Source organism: Phalacrocorax carbo, chromosome 5, assembly GCF_963921805.1.
Source record: "Phalacrocorax carbo chromosome 5, bPhaCar2.1, whole genome shotgun sequence".
NCBI classification, from domain to species: domain Eukaryota; kingdom Metazoa; phylum Chordata; class Aves; order Suliformes; family Phalacrocoracidae; genus Phalacrocorax; species Phalacrocorax carbo.
Window position 1 is genome coordinate 30,111,063 of NC_087517.1, and position 17,639 is coordinate 30,128,701.

The 17,639-nt window shown below is 40.6% G+C and overlaps 1 protein-coding gene across 1 annotated transcript; it reads left to right on the top strand.

Moving 5' to 3' along the window:
* Positions 1-438: 438 nt before the first annotated feature.
* CPO (carboxypeptidase O) lies at positions 439-14,626 on the top strand. The gene is made up of 11 exons (XM_064453323.1): positions 439-518; positions 3,760-3,835; positions 4,249-4,373; positions 7,152-7,266; positions 8,339-8,440; positions 9,209-9,313; positions 9,942-10,052; positions 11,222-11,312; positions 11,903-12,105; positions 13,047-13,131; positions 14,358-14,626. Exons 1-11 carry the CDS (start codon positions 439-441, stop codon positions 14,624-14,626), a joined length of 1,362 nt encoding a protein of 453 aa, XP_064309393.1.
* Positions 14,627-17,639: the final 3,013 nt, after the last annotated feature.

The following is a 17,639-nucleotide window of genomic DNA, read 5'->3' on the forward strand; positions in this document are numbered from 1 at the left end:
GTGCTCCAGAAAGACACAAACACAGAAAGGAAGAGAGCAAGGATGGAGCTTGTTTTACCACTGTTCTCTCGTTTTTCCCATCCCTATGATTTTTATAAGCTAATATTCACTAGTTGCCATGGGCTTTGCAGGTAACACTTTCTCCCATGACTCCCAACTTTGTCACATAACATTTTCAAGGATTTGAGGGTGACATACAGAAAAATCTTACTACAGCAAGAACATGGCTATTTGTGTTTTGGGGTGTGGAAGGGAGCTTGGAGAATTAAGAAAAAGTAGAACTATTTAAAAGTGAAGTTAATGATTCAACAAGGGCAGGTTCCCTTCCAGGAAAAGCCTGGTTATATATTATAATTGTGTACAATTAAATTGTTCTGTCCAGATCTATCCTCCTCCTCTCTAGTCCTGCACTGTCAGGGCTAGGGTCTTTGCATGAAGATGTGGCTTTTTCTTGGGATCACCTTTTCTCTGGGGATGCTAATTCCTGGAAAACTCAGCTTGCAATTGCCATATGACCGGTGAGTGTGAATGGGGTATCATGAAGAACTGTGCATGCAGTGAAATTCCCAGGACTGTGTAAAAATAATAATAACAATTATGAACTGAAAACATGGTGAGAGGGTTACTAAGCTTTAAGCTTTTTAAGATTTGGAAAGGAAACATAAAGACGGGAAATGAAGAAAGAACAAAATCCAAGCCAACAAAGAAATGGCTGCAGCAGTAGGAGACACAGAATGCCCCTCAAATGCACCTCAGGATGCTCTGCTTCCATTAGCCGAAATACATTCGGCTTAGCATCTTTCATAATGAACTTTGAAATCAGATGCAGTAGGAATAAAATGCCTTTTCTGAGTATAAAGTGGGGGAGGGGAGGATGACTGAGTAAAATGATACCCAACAATAAAAGGCAGCTGAGGTTATGTGAAAAAGATGGTGTCTCAAAAGCAGCTCAGATACTGAACCGCTGTTGGAAATTTGTAACAATAATTAAAAAAAAGCTAATGGAGTTAGTCCAGACAATCTTCACCCCAAGGTGTTCAGAGAATGAGATTAACACATTTCTTATTACTGAGTAACGTTTTTGAAAAGTATGAAATCTCTAGTTGTGCTGTATTCTCCATTCTCAGTTCTGCTTCATAAGAAAATGAGTGATATAAAATTACGCTGTTTGCCTATCTAAACTTTTTTTTTTTCATTCATCCTCAACTTTACAAGAGATGATAGGTCACTCTGCCTTTACAGCAGTTGGGATTTGCAGTAGGGGCACAAATATAGTGTAGAGGCCAGCTATCCACATATAACTTTATACACAGAATTTTCTAAAGTAAACAAAGAAAGTAGTGCAGTGCTGAATACCTCTAGACTAATTATATCCCCAGAATCGATGTTTAAAAAGGAGAGAAAACCACGCAATACCTACTGCAAGTAAGTTCCTTCATAGCACAACTCTCCTGGCAAAGCTCCCGGCAGAGCATAGAGTCATTACTTCTCTCTTTAAAATGTTATTTCCCTCAGATAATATTTAGTCTTTAGATTTTTATCAGGGATGTAGTGAGAGCCCTTGGTAATGTAGTGTTCATTTTTGTTTCTAACTGCTGTCCAGGACTGAACCTGTTGAGCACTTGCATACGATTAAAAAACAGGCTTAACTGAATGGTTAGTGTGACTTTGGGTTGGCAGCACCTGCACAAAGATTAAATGACTAGTAAAGCCCATTCTAGTTGTCATTTGCTCTGTTCAACAACTTAAATGAAATATCTGCTCTATAAGCATCCAAGAAAACACAGCTTGTGCTGAGAACAGTCCTTTAATTTCGTAAGAAAGCTTAACTGTAGCATTTAAAAAACTGTTGTTCTCCCATGGTCACATGGGCTGACTTTGCACTTCTCTACTGAGAATCCTAGTCCATAATCATAAACAAGTGTGTGCTTTCTAATCTTAGTTTACTATTAAAAATGATTTGTCTCCACACTGGCTATTGTAAAAGGTTTATCAGTAAATAAGAGCTGGCCATCTGGCAGCAATCTGACTGTCTGGCATTTCTTTCATTTGGTGTAATTAAGACATAATGTCAATGAGGATAGAAAGTTATTACAGGATATTGTTTCCCTTCCTGACAGACAAAGAGCAAAGCAAACCCAGGCATTTAGAGAGAACAAACTCTGAACTGCAGCTGAGATGTTTATTCTCCTAGCAAAGATGTTTATCCTGCATCTACAAGGTTTATTACAAAGATATCATGGCTGTTGTACCAAACTGTTAGCAATGCAAATGTAATCATTTTGCCCCATAGATGAGGGCCCTATATGCTAACAGCATCTCCTGAACCAGTAGTAAACAGCCCATTTTAACTCTCAAGTTCTACGTTTCTCTGTCAGCAAAGGTGATATTTTCAAGAGAGATGTAAAAAAAACCCAAACCTCCCTATTTTTCAGCGGATAATGTGAATGAATAGTGAATTCTATTTGCATGTATATTAAGCTGATAATTGTACATTTGTGTATGGAAGCACAAATGATAGCAGTTGCAGTTCAGATGATGAAAGCATATTATATTGATAACCATAATGACCAGGGCTTTAACAAAAAGCCATACAAGGCTTTTGCAACAAGAATTTCTGTTACAAAAGCTTTAAAATGTAAAATGTTCTTTTTTTTTGTACTTGTCCTGTAAAGGCTCCAAGGCCCACTGAGGTCACTGGAGGAGGCTGTGAAGCAGTAGTTATTAGTTACTAACAAATACAAACATTTCTTGAGTTCCCCATTCTATTATATCAGTAGTGGAAAAGTGCTATCTCACCTTTGAGTAATGTAATGTAGTAATCAAAATCCACTCCTCATTATGAAACCCTTTCATTAGAAATGTCACACTCACTGTCAGTCCTGGAAAGCTGATCTGAACTAAAAAACCCTAGAAAAATAATTTCAAAGGGTTTTTTAATAGAACATACAGATTTGCTTTTTCTGAATTTCCAACCATTTTAATTTGTTGTTTATAAAATTTCAATATTTTTTTTTTACAGATTAAGCCTGTAGTAAATGAAAGTTTTGTGGGGCCTCATGAAAATATATACTCAGATACTGGATCTGCATGTCTTTTCTAGAGATATATAATGATAGATTTTAAATTTCTGTACTAGAAATTTTTGTTCCCTGTGAATTGAATCTGAATATGCAATTCTGGAGACCACATTATTCACTCTTTCTGGAATGAATTGGCTATTCTTATGACAAGCAGTTTGTGAACATCTCAAGCTCTTAGCAATGTTCATTTATCATGGCTGTCTAATGTTTTTGCATGCTGAAGTAGATCAGCAAAGCACCAGTTCTATCCAGAATAATCGAATATCGAATAATTCCTGAACAGGAGGGGAAAAAAAAGTGACATCTTATCAAATAAATGGTTTATTATATATTACCAATGATCTTGTTTTGGCCCTGCTCCTGCAAAGGCAGAAACACACACCAGGGCTCATGCAAGCAGTTGGATTCAGTGAAGCTGGTATGGTGAATAAAGAATTGCCACTGGCAAGGAAGCAGAGTTAACCTAATGCTACCAACAGAAAACTCACATAATTTAGTCCTATTTGTAGCTAAAACATTCCAGGAATTCATCACTCAGACATGTTTTTGTTGAAACAGCACTCAGTTACATACTCTGTCTTCCTTCTACGTAACAAAATAGCTCCTTTTGACTTATGAAATCATGGATACTTTAACAGACGTTAAAACTGATCTTGTTTCTCTGCTGAATTTCCAGAGATCAGGTTTTGCATATTGTGCCAGAAACATTTCAGCAAGCCCAGCATCTTCAGCATCTTTGCAGCACTTTACTGGTAAGAATAATTATATGTGCCCAAAAAGCAGAGCAGGGTCTTGAGCTGTAGAACAGATTTGCATGTAACTTTGAACAGGAATGAAGGTTAAAGTAAACTTGAAAAAGTTTTACCTAACTTTTTTTTTCTTAGTGTAGGGTGGAATTGCCCTTCCACCACCTGAAGGAATTTATGGGAAGTTAATTTCCTTGCATGGCTCTGTGAAGGTACTGCTCCTTATCAGTGGTGCCTGAGTCAATGGAAACACTAAGCCTGTGCTTCATGCTCTATGAACAGATGACTGGAGAATAGTTAAGGGGAGAATTTGAAAGAAAACTTCTTCCATTTATTGATATGCAGATAATCTACCTTAAATATATTTTCTCGTTCTGAAAACAGAGCTTGATTTATGCATCTCTTTCTTCTCTGCACAGCTGGATTTGTGGAAGCCCCGCCTGCTGGAAGACATCTGGGCTGGAGAAGACCTGCACATAAGGGTCCCAGCCCCCCTGGTGCAGAGGGTGAAAGACAGCTTAGATCAGCATATGATCTCTTACAAGTACAACCTCTAATTTCCTGATGGGAAAGGCGGGCTCTAACAATCTTGCTTGCTATCTCAAAAGGACATAGCCCTTTCCAATTAACCGTCAGCAAGTACAGGTGATAGGACCCAACCTTTGGTCCAAGTGCTTCCAACCTACTTTGACCTACCCGATGCACAGATGCTATACATACCTTTGAGATTTAAAAGCACATTCCTCTATGCCCTGTTTATTCACCTTCCAACTAGCCTGGACTGTGAATTTGGAGCTAGGATGTGAGACAGCCCAATCTGTCTTGTTTCCTGCTGTTGCCTTCTCAGTGGCAGAGGGTGGAGCTCAGATGTATGACTCAGTCTTTTCATCTAAAGTCAGGAAGCCAAACTTGGTACAACCACTACCTTTAGAAGCATGCTTTGCTCTTGAAAAGCACGGATACTTGAAGGCAGGATCCTTCCTATCTTGGAGAGCCCAAAGGTTTAGCCAGTGTCACTGCAGAGAAGCAGTCTCTGTAGCTCTCCTTTTCCCTTCCTTGTCTTTCATTGCTCCTCTGGTTTGGAGAAGATTTCTTTCAAAGTGAATATTCAGCCAGTTTCTTCAAAGTTGCAGTTTCCTACCCCAATGCCCCCACCGGTCTGGTGAGAATTTCCTGGCACCAGCCAGCCAGAGACATCCCAGCCTGGGACAAAGGTCCTGGCAGCTGGTCCCCACTGCACACACACTGAGAGCCATGAGCTGCAAATGGCCCATGACGCTTTATCACACCTACCCTGCCACACATCTTCATTAACTGCCACGCTTCTACTGCCAACCAGAAGATCTAATCCAGAGACAAAGTGTGTTTATAAAGCCATGTGGGATTAAACAATATCTGTTTCTCACACAGTCCCATTCCCATTTGGAACTGACTTTCAGGTAACCAGTAACTATCTATATTTAATATAAACAATCTTGTAGTCATTCAGGGCTGGTTACAAATGGCCTATGGACATACACTGACATTTACCAATCAAAGATAAGTTAAAGAAGGCTTGGTTGCCACTTCAAATCTGTTTAGAGTTAAAGCTGATCTTGACATCCTGCATCTTGCCTGACAAATTCTTTTTAGTGTGATGCTCTGACACCAGAGATGGAGAGAGATGATGTGGGAGCCAGTGCAAATGATCTAGCATCAGGTTTAGGTATTCAGGACTTAGACAACGTTAGAGAAGATATTTAACCTCTCATTGACATCAAGGCTCTCTGTTTTCTAATGGTTTCATCTGGTTCTAGTGAAATTTAAAGACTAAACTGAAGTTAGCAGGTTAATGTTTTCTTTTTTTTTCCCCCTTGGATTGTGGCAAGAACTGTATCCACCTTGTGTAGGGTGCTAAAGAATGAGGTAGGTAATGTAATAGCCAAGCTGAAATTTTGGCTTTGTATTGCAAAGGGGTTGAGATGAGTATGGCAATGTTAGAGTTAAAGTTCCTATAACAGATTCAAAGCAGGAACCACCTTTCAGAAGGCAGTTGACATGCAAGGAAGATAACATGACAGTTAGGTATATAATGATAGAGACATAAATGACAAATTATAATCAGTACATCAATATTCTGACTGTGTCAGACCCAGGGATTTCATTTCTCCAGAGCTCTGATAAGGCGTTTTGCGTGTGTGGTTTTAGTTCATGGGAATTTGCACTGCCTGAATTTTAGTTTGAAGTTCAGATGTGAATAAACTTCAAAGCTCAGAGTGAAAGTCAGCTGTAACTACTCTTAAAAGTTTCTCATGTGCAGTTTCCAGAAATGCCGATCAGTGCTACTGTCAGCAGAGTACCCTATTAGCACATACAGTGTTTGAAATCAACAACGTTTAAGCTACCTTTGCAATTGTCTTCTCACAAGTTTTTACAGTGAGCACAGATTTGTAACAGTGTTACATGGGGTGATTGCAGTGAGAAAGCACAGTGTGTGATCCAAAGTCCTCTGAAGACAAGGAAAAGTTTTTTATTGACTCTCTTGATCATGGAATCATGCCTGTGCTATACTCATTTCTGAACTAATTTGTAGCTAAAAAGTCAGAAGAGCTTTCTGAAGGAAAGAGGGTGTTTCTTCTGATTTTTGCAAATTGCAATTAATACTTCTGTGAAGTCCTTGTAAATTGAAAATGTCTCCATAAAATACAATGAAACAATAATCTTAAATTTTCACTTTTCCCTCCTTTTTCCAAAAGGTGGTACTTTAGAGTTTTGCCCAGAAGTAGAAGTGGTGAAAAAAAGAAAGATGTTGAACTTTTTTTTGTAGAAAATTGTCAAACTTTAAAAATTCTGGTAAAATTATCACTTCATTGTTAAAACCCAGTGAAAATCTCAGTGCTTTGAACTTTCTCTTAAATGAAAGTAACCATTATGCTGATGGTGATGAATTTGCCAGGCAGTCCACAACAGAGGAGGCTAAATCCTTTCATTTGCTCATGTAAGCAATCATAGAATAGAATAATAGAATCTTTAAGGTTGGAAAAGACCTCTAAGATCATCAAGTCCAATCATCAACCCAACACCACCATGCCCCCTAAACCATGCCCTGAAGTGCCACGTCTACACGATTTTTGAACACCTCTAGGGATGGTGACTCAACCACCTCCCTGGGCAGCCCGTTCCAGTGCCTGACCACTCTCTTTCGGTAAAGAAATTTTTCCTAATATCCAATCTAAACCTCCCCTGATGCAGCTTGAGGCCATTTCCTCTCATCCTATCAATGTACCCGGCATGATAGTTCTGCTGTAAATGTTTTCTATGTCCCCCTTTCCTCTCCACTCAGAGTCCTAATACCTGAAGTGCAGGAACCTGTGGATCAGAGCACACCAAGGGAGAGGAGCAGCCACAGGCAGGTCCCAGAAGGTTATGACTACACTCGATATCATCCAATGGAAGAGGTAAAGAGGAACCCAAGTCTGCTTGCTTTTTTTTGTTGCTGCTGTTTTGTAAATACCACAGCAAGACGCTCTGTGCTTGCAGAAAGGTCAGCTGAAGTCAGTGGAGCTCTTTCTGGCTTTCTTCTTTGCAGAATCAGTCCTTACTCTTTGACTAGAATCTTGGTCTGGTTGAATTGAACATGAATTTGCCACTGATTTTTATTAAATCCTCAATTCCTCCCTGACCAGAACCTAAATGCTCTGCATGAAGCAGCTATACTGTTTTGCAGATAATATTCTGGGGTTTAGTTTACTGGTTTGCTACCTTTCTACCCTATTATGCTTTATCATTATCTCTAGTATTTAGTATCATTATCTCTAGTATCTAGACCCACTATATTTGATGCTGAGATGAATGTGAATTGTAATGACTGTTGCAGTCTCTGGAATCCCAGTGAGGAAGAAGAGAACAGTGGGGCACCTGTAGAAAGAAGTAATGTAAGGACAGGTTTTTGACACTTCAGGAGGCAGTAATGTTATGAGGGTGGTTAGTGAAGAATTCTTGGTGAAATGTTTCACAGACCAGTGTGTAAGGCTGGACAAAGGCAGAGCATGGCGGTACTCTTCCTCCTAGCCACATAATAAGAGTGAGAGAGCAGAGTCAAGCCTCATGTATATTTTGCTTGAGCTACCCATTGCAGGTGAATGCTGCTGAACTCAGATGTGGAAAATCAGTACTGACAGGGAAGAGACTATAATACTGTTTTGAAGATTTGATGGTGTGGCTCAGTGTCTGGTGAAGTCAACAGAAAGATGCCCAATAGGATGGGCGTGTTGAATGAGATCCAGAACAGAGTATCGGTGTTGTATTGCAGTGATGTTATCTCTTAACACCCAGTGAGACATGTCCATGCCTTTGCTCAGAGGCAAGTGAAAGGTCTTCCATGAGTGTTGAGTGATATCACAGACTGAAATAAGTTCTGAGGAAAACCTTTCTTATCTAAGCAAAAGAAAATGCTTTAATCTGGAAATGGAGGTGGGAAAGAGAAGGGAACTCCCACTTTGGACCAAGAATTCTCTGTGACTATTTCAGATTTATCAATGGATGACTCAGATCCAGAAAAGCAACAGTGAGCTGGTGACTCAGCACTACCTGGGGAGGACAACTGAGAATCGAACAATGTATTATCTGCAGGTAAGAGAAGAACCTTCTTAAAATTACTAAAAGGTATCTTCATAAAGAAGTACACAGGAGAAGACAGGATCCAGATCTTTCCTAAGACAGTGCTCATCCCAGTTCACTGAAATAACAGGAGATGGTTTTATTCCTCTACAGTGCAGTAAGATTTGCTAGCTTTCACATACACTGTCACCATAACCTTGCTATTGCTATTATGCAGTGAAGACAACAAATTTAACTAAGTCTTGTTTAGAAATACAAATCAAGCTGAAACTAGCTTGGCAACAGCTGTGTGTGAGAATAAAGAGTTTTGTTTTGTTGTTTTTATTACTTTTTACATCATATAGCATTTCTGCTAGGAGTATTCCAGACATTCTTTGTCGGACACTCTAGAAAAAACCACAGTCTTAATAATTGGATTAGTTATTGTCTAATCTGTTCCTACCACTGAGTAAAATTAGATTCCCTGACTTCTTGTCCTTCCCCTTCTAAAACAAAAGAACCTCAAAATAAGACAACCAGTCCTGTGAATGACTAATATAAATGAAAAAGAAACTGTTTTATTGACACTCCTGCTCAACAGACACTTTAAAACTCTTGGTCTGAGATACTACAGAGATGGGGTTATTAGGAAGGAGAGCTTGTCATAATGATGTCTGTAATAATAATAATCTCAGATGGCTCAACAGCATATCAAGGCTCATCCTTTTCTTTCTGTATTATGCTAGGCTATTTTATTGTAATGTAATGGTTTTCCAAATGATCATTTTTATACTCTCTCAGATCAGTCAGCCATCAGATAAAACCAAAAAGATCATTTGGATGGACTGTGGGATTCATGCCAGAGAATGGATCTCTCCAGCCTTCTGCCAGTGGTTTGTGAAAGAAGTGAGTCCTCACTTTTCCACTTAGATAATAAAGATCTATAGCACTTTGGATACTTCAGTCCTCTTCTCTCCTGTGGTACCAAGAATTATACTTTTTCTGTTAAAATATGTTTTTCAAAATTAGTACACAGTACAGATATCTGTGGAGACATAAGTCCAAATCACAGTTTGAGGTGAGATATGGGACAATATTTGCTAGCACATTGTTTCTTCCACCTGAACTGGTTCCAAAGCCACTGAACTTGATAGCAATCTCTCAATTTATCACACTGGCTTTTGGATCAAGCCTCTCTGCATCACAAAGCCACAGTCCCCCTGGAATAAAGCAACTGTAAGATATTGTGTAGCAATGTTCCACATGTACTGAAAGTACCTGGTGCACAGGTACGCTATCATGCAGTTTTCATAGCTGCATGACTGTATCCATGTAAAGTACACTATAACTGGATACACTGTCACTTTGTTAATGGCAAAAGGTAGATATCTCAACATATCTGGGGATCGAGTAGATCTTGGATACCATGGTGATATCCAAGAGTGAGTGATTCTGTGATGATAATTCTAACCTAGCTCTTTCTAGTGATTACCACTATATGATCTGTTCAGTCCTCTGTACTTTTTCTTTTCAGATTCTTCAAAATTACAAATCTGACCCAAAGATAAGCAGATTTCTGCAGAATTTGGACCTCTACATCTTGCCGGTCCTCAATATTGATGGCTACATCTACTCCTGGGAAAAAGTAAGTAGCGAAAATCCAGGAACTAGATGTAAAGTTAGCTGTGCACAGCATGTTTTGTTAATTTTAGATACAATCACAGCAATTATATGTAAACAGAGGGCAGTGACAGAATCATTACTCACACAAATCCTCTCATGGCAGAGAAGTTTTGTTTCTTCTGGTAAATCAGAAGTCACTTGAGACTACAGGGCTAAAAATTCCTGGCAAATGTCATGAGCCTTGGGAAGAGAGAAGGACAAAACCACAAGATCAATTGCTTTTGCATTTCTGGGGCTGGACTTACTTCCCTGCTAACAGCTCAAACCTTGGTTGGTGGAGTTAAACACATCTGGACAAGTCAGTCATTCTTCAAAGAAATCTCAACTAGCAGATGGGTCTAAGCACCTTTGCAACATCAGACAGGAGGAGAATTGGTCAAATATTGGGCTATTTGGTTTTGAAAAAACTGTGCCCTCCCACATAATCTTCCTTTTCTGATATGGAGGATAATGTAAAATGTTGGTCTTCAGCAGCTCTCATCATGCTTCCAGGCTCCTGAGCCCAGTCAAAACTCCTTTTGATGCAGGACTTCAGCATGGTCCAACAGGCTCAGCCTACTGCCATGTGGGTCCTGCTGTCTCCCAGCTTGCTCCCCAGCAGTTTGGGGCATACCACACATTGCACTTGGATGCACAGGCAATTCAGCTGGGAAGCTCATACAGACAGCACCATGAGGTCTGCAGAGAACCAAGTATAGCAGTGAGAACAGCAGGGAACCAAGGAGCAGCAGCAACATTTAGCTGACAAAAAGCATTCATCATCTTGAATCTGAAACAAACATAAGTTCTTGTGGACACAGAGGTATCCTTCACAATGCCAAGTCTTAGGAGCGCAACACTGCATGGAAGCAGCTGAGTACTACAGAAGAAGCACACTTTTATTTTTTAAAGCTCAGGAGGCTTATTTCAAGGTGGATGCAGGCTCATGGAATATGACAGCCTGGCTGTAGTAGATAAAATGTTCTGTCGCTAAGCTTTACCACCCTTGCACACAGAGTTGCACTCTTACAATGTAAGAGTTATTCAGAATGCAGAGGTCTAAAATAAAGGAGTCTTTACACCATATTACCATTAGGCCCCCCCTTAGGATCATTGAGTTCTTATTATGTAACTGAAGTTACTTTTGTTTAGGATCGTTTGTGGAGGAAAAACCGTTCTCCACATATGAATGGCACCTGCTATGGGACAGATCTGAACCGAAACTTCAATTCCTCCTGGGGCAGTAAGTTCCAAGTATTTCAGATCAGCAACACAAATGTAAAGCAAGAGTAATAACTAGTCTCTGAAATAAGATGAAGTCCTATAAGAAAGGAATATTCATATTTTCATCAAGACATATGTAAAAATAAAAGCGTAGTTTGTAAAATTATTAAATTATTTACTTTCAACTAGCATTTATTTTTGTGACCAGAAAATTGCTGCTTATATAACTATACCTCTAATTCACTACAGGAGCAAGCATCAGCTCTAGACATCAATGTTAGGTGTTAGTCACTTAACAGCGAATATTTGTGTTTGCCATGAATTTCAAGGAGTGTCCGAAGCTTCCCTGGCAGGTGGTACACTGTGGTGGTGTTAGAGTGTTTTTGTTGCAGCCATGCAGCCAACACTGTAAATGTGTGTTAAATATTTCATTCTTTTAGCAAATTTTAGTTGCTATGAACAGAGTAAAATGTTCAAGTCCCACTGAGCTGTCTAGTCTCCTTGCCTACATAAACACACACCTTAACACTCCAAGGTAATTTTCCCTGTTCCCTCTGAACTGGCGTTTATATGGCTCTACTTTGATTCACTTTTTGTATTCCTTTCTAGGTACTGGTGTTTCTTATAACTGCAGCAGTGACATTTTCTGTGGATTTGGACCAGAATCAGAGCCTGAGACAAGAGCTGTGGCTCAGTTTATTGAAAGGAAGAAGAGTGACATTTTGTGCTATTTAACAATTCACTCCTACGGACAGTACATCCTCACTCCGTATGGTTTCACAACTGAACCTCCAAGTAACAGCAAAGAACTGGTAGGGCAAAACATTCATCTTCTACACTTATAGAGAACAAGAACAGGCAGTAGCATGTGGCACAACTCTATTTGGCCTCCTGCCTTTCCTTCAGAGGAGCTGGGCTTATTCAGGGGCTTGGCCCACAGTTACTGCCCTTCCATGCAGTGTCAGCAAGGTTTATTTGCCTCAGAATTAATCCTAATCCTTCATCTTAAATCAGGAAAATTGAACTATTACAGATAGAGTTACTGCAATGCAATGTAAGTGGAAAAGAGCACCAAGTTCTTGCTGCATACAAGAATGCATTTGTACTTCAGGATGCCAGCACATTATACACACATGGTCATCATATTGTGTCCAGAAAGGATATTCCAAATGTACTCATTAGGAGAATGTGAGCAAAGTAGGCACCTACTTCTTGGTTACTTCTCCCCTCAGTTTCTTAGTGTTCTGAGCTCATTAATGTATATTTGTGAACATTCCAGTAGCTGGAGCACTAGTCACGAGCATGAGGCACGTGGGTTCGGACTTCATATGAGCCATTGGAGAAGTCATTGTCTGTCTATGGCTCAGTTCCTAGAGATGGTGGGATACAGCGTCTATGGCAATATAACAAGTGTAAGAGATCAGTCACTGCTGCACTCAGTATCAGTATGCTACACAGCATAGGCTCTAATTCTCCAAGACAGCCCTCTACTTTTACAACAGAACAAATACCTTCTCTACCTAATAGCAGAGTAATTTTAAAAATTTTAACAGAATTTGCATTTTAAAAATCAGGAACAAATTCCCCAAATGTTTGTAAGGGTTTCTCTAAAGTCCTGAACTAATAATAACAAAACTTAAAGCTGATCGTATGTGAATGTAAAGCTGAAAGAGACAAAAATTTTGGTCCACTCAAAATAATTGCCAAATGTACTGGCACTGATGACAATGCTGTTCCTATTTTGAACTTACAGATGCATGTTGCACAGAAAGCAGCTGCTGCCCTGATGGGAAAGTACGGGACTAGCTATGAAGTAGGATCAACCTCTCTAATTTTATGTAAGTTTCTTTATCTTTCCCTTTGATTGCTCTGGTTTTCAAAGAAGAGAGTCATTCTTGTGTCACAGGCATCAGTAAGTACTGTTTTGCTGAGTTTCCTCTTTGAGTAATATTTAATAGGCTGGTTCAGTGGAACATCTAAGCAGCAGTCATTTGAATACAAGATAACACTGTACATTATAAAGCTGACTGTGGGAAGGAAGGAAGCATTGTTCAGAAGCTAGTTCCTACATGAATTCCTCACAGACAGATCACAGGGGACAGAAGAAGATTGGTGATAGATCATCCTGACCATGCTGAAGTCAGCAGCAAAACTCCTATTTGTCTTCACTGGAGTCAAGCAAAAATTAAAATCCCAATCAGGTCTATAGTTACTCCATCAGACATTATCACATGGCAGCTGCTTGCAGTTCTGTGTGAAGTATGTTGGTGTCAGCCTCGTTCCTAACAGACCGGATAGCCATATCACGAACACACCATCACAGCTGATACTAGCTGACAGCCTTTACATAGAGGACTAGAGGATCCTAGAGACTGCCTGGTAAACCCCATGTTTTCCCAGCAAGCAATAAGTCACACTAGTCACTCAGAACAGTAAGTAGTTGGCTCTAGTACCCATGTGGTTTTGCATAATCACAGCATCTGTCTGTGCCAGTCTCCAAGTCACATAAGTCACCTACTCCATGAGCAATGAGGTGTAAGTATACAGAAACTTGTCCATGCCTAGGACTGCATTTTTCCAGGGTTTTTACTTATACTGAATAGGTAAGAAAAAAGATCCAGGAGGCAGATGAACAGTTGTACAAGGAGTAGCCAGAAATTTTTCAGACTTGACCAAAATTATGCTTAAAAACAAATACACAAAGAAATTCCAGGCAATGACAATGTAAGAAATGAAGTACCAGAACAGACAAATGGCCAGTCCATCCTGTACCCCACACTAATCACAGTAAAATGCTAAAAACACAGAATCCCTGGAACTCATCTCCTGTACAATACCATCTTATGGAGGATTGTTAGAAAACTCCACTTAGGAAATTCCATGGAAGACTTTCAGTATAATTAAGCATTGCAGCACCTAGAAACTCTGCTCTCCATGTCACAGTGATGTATTGTTACTGCTTAGTTCAGGGATTCTGGTATAATCTTGCATTAACTATAGCAAGAAGTATTTTCAAAGAACTGTGCGTAATATATATATCTCCCTTCTATTTTTAAATTCACAGACAGTAACTCAGGCTCCTCACGGGACTGGGCTTACATGATTGGCATTCCTTTCTCCTACACATTTGAACTGCGAGACAAGGGTACTCATGGATTTGTTCTACCCCCTGATCAGATTCAACCCACATGTGAGGAGACTATGCTAGCTGTTACAACTATCATAGACTATGTTGATCAGAAGTACTTCCTAGGTGGGGCTGTGAGCCCAACCTCCGGCAGCCTGGTCCTGAGCCTTTGCCTGAGTGTTGTACTTACATGGACTGTTTCTTAAAAATGGCTTAGAGAACCCAGCAAGACACTCCCATGCAAAGTGTAATGTCCCTTTGAAAAGACAAATTACATAGGCAGAAGAACTAAATGTCAAGTATTCCAATAAAGGCTCATCCCACAAAATACAAGCATCCACTTGTGGTTTTGATAGCTGTGTTTTAGGAAAGGAGGAAAAGATGAAGAGCTGTGGCAATTTCCCAAGCCTCACTTACTGGCTCTGCAAGAAGCCAGCTTGAGTACACGCAGGGATAGAGCACTATTACTCCCTGGTTCTTATGCATGTTTTCAGGGTCTCACCTGACCCTGTGCAGCCTTTCTGCTAGCCACAGTCCTGCTCTGTCATAATTCTCCCCACTGCCTGACCCTGCTGACCCCTGCATCTTGCTGGCATTAGCAGGATGCCTGTGAGACTTAAATGTCCCCAATTCCCACTACAGAAAATTGGATGGCTTTCTTGACATCCACCTTCCTTCCCTAAGCTGCCACACTGGGATTTACCAGATATTACAGGGCCTCAAAAGCTGGTGAAAGGTCATAATCAGGCAACCATCAACAGCAGCCTGAAACAAGCTGAAGAGTTGAGCTGGTGCAAACATGTGGGGACAGACAAGAGGTGTGTCACTCAGATGCAGTCAGATTAATGAAGATAGAAACTGCCCAAATCCTTCAAAAATACAAAAGGGAAGGGGAAAAAGAAGATGAGGATGGGGTGCAATTCCTTCGGAGCAGACCAGAGAGTGATTTCTTTGCATCCTCAACTTCCCAAACTGTGTGACTGGTGACAACAAATATTCTTCTAAGTCAGGCTCCTAAAGGATTTCATTACAGATGGTATGAAAGGAAAGTCCATTTACAGAGGGGTGCCTTTGTTACAAACCACCTTAGCCCTTTGGTGCTGACTCTGCAGAAGGACTGGGGCCCAGCTGTGTGGCTCTCTATCACTTGGGAGGGCCTGCAGCCTGCATGGATCTGCCTGGGGTCCTCATGTGAAGCTGGAAGCTCAGCGGAGCGCAGAGAAAATTAAACATTTCAGCCCACTGAGCAGGGTCCCTCTGCCTGAGACACTAGAAAGGAAATGCTAAGGAAAGAGCTTCTGTGTTGTTACAGCCAACACCAGAGGGTGCAGGGCATTCACTGAAATAAAGACCTATTTTAACCTGCGCTCTGTCTGCTTTTGAATCCAGGAGTCCCGCATCCCAGAAATATGTCCACCAGGCTTGGCTATTACAGATAATAGATTTTTTTAATTTTTCCTGAAAGAAAATTAAGGGGGGGGGGGGGGGGGAGGGAAGGAAAAAAAAGAGTTTGTATGAACTGTCTGATTTTCTTAGAAAATTTCAAGATTCCACTTGAAAATTGAAAGTGTTCTAACCAGAGATTTTCAAAAAAATATTTCCAACTTTGGGGAAGCGAATGCTTTTTTCCCCGACTGCTTGAAGGCTAGTGATGGCAAATGCAGATCAAGAGCTTCTACCAGAAAACTCACAGATAAAGGACACTGGGGGGACTGAAATATTACTGTCTTCAAGTTATAAAGTACAGCAAGACTCAGTGACTTGACTAAGATATCATAGAGTGTCTGTGGCAGAACCTGGAAAATTCTTTTGCCCAGTTCTCTTCCAGTGCTGTCAAGAGAAGGATGCATATCACTTGGCCATGGTACTGTAAAACAACAACAAATAAAACCTTGCAGTCATTTTTCCAAAGCACATCTTATTGTCACTTTGTCTGTGCTGTTAGTTGACAAATCTTAGCTCCTGTGTTCACTGTCCACAGATCATTACCAATTGGTGTAGCTAAATCTGTCTAACTCCTGCAGGTTCCCCAGAGCATAGTCCTTCCAGACCAACCACTCATTTGCAGTGAGACCCGTCTGTCACTGGGCTCTGTAGCAGAAGGTGTCACTAATTAGCACTTCTCCCCACAGGAGCATCACTCCCCAAACTTATGTTTAGTTTAGAATGTGACTTCTAAGTCTTTATATTTGTATTTGTATATTTTGTCTTTGGAACTGTAAGAAGAAAGACAAGTCCATCTGGTCTGTGACTGTGAGCTGTCTTTAAGCAAGTGGGGATTGACCACACATATTTTTGTTGCCATTTGCTGGCAAGCACCTGTGAAGCTCCCTCGTGCCACCAGTAGCAGATGGCAGTGCCCTCTGGGGACTGATGCCCACAAACTCACCTTACCAAGCCAACCCAAACTTGGGCTGACACCAAGCGCTTTCCAAAACTAACCCAAGACTACACTGGTACAAAAATGCTGCTGGCCAGGGCTTCTTTACTGAATTCAGAGACGTTGCACAGCCTGTACACCTAGAGGCAGAGAAGAAGGGAGCTGTTTTTGCTGATCTTGGGTATTTTTTGATAAAATTGTTTACCACTACAAGATGTAACCAGGTATGTCCCAAAGTTAATTAGCAGGTTTCTGTGGACTGGCTCAGTCCTTCATTAGCTCCATTTGTTGTAATAACCACCATCAGGAAGGAGAAGATGTCCCTGCACATGGCACCAAGGCAGGGGGATGAGGGGAGATTTTGCCTCCAGCATTCCCAGCAATCAAGGATCATGGAAGTGGGGAGGAAGACTTCACCAGAAAAAAATGAGATATTTGGCAATAACCATTATCTAGAAGAATGTCTGCTGCTGTCAGCACACTGATCATGCCTGGGTTTACAGCTCCTTGGATCTGTCAGTAATGACTCACCCACTTTGCACAGTGAAACCACAAATGAGGATTGTGTCGAAGCAGCACCTTGCCCTCATTGCCACTGGAGAACAGATGTCCCACAATGAGTGCTTACAGCCCCTTTTAGGAACAATCACTGCACAAGCAAGCCACAACCACTAAAAGGCTGAGGCTGCAGCAAATTGATCTTTACAAACATTACACAGGCTTTATATTTCATACACCCTCCCAGTTTGCTGACTTCTCTGTGTACCTTTTGTGCTTGTAGATGAGCGACATGTATGGCTGACAAAAATCACTGCAGAGAGAGTGTATTTTATCAACTA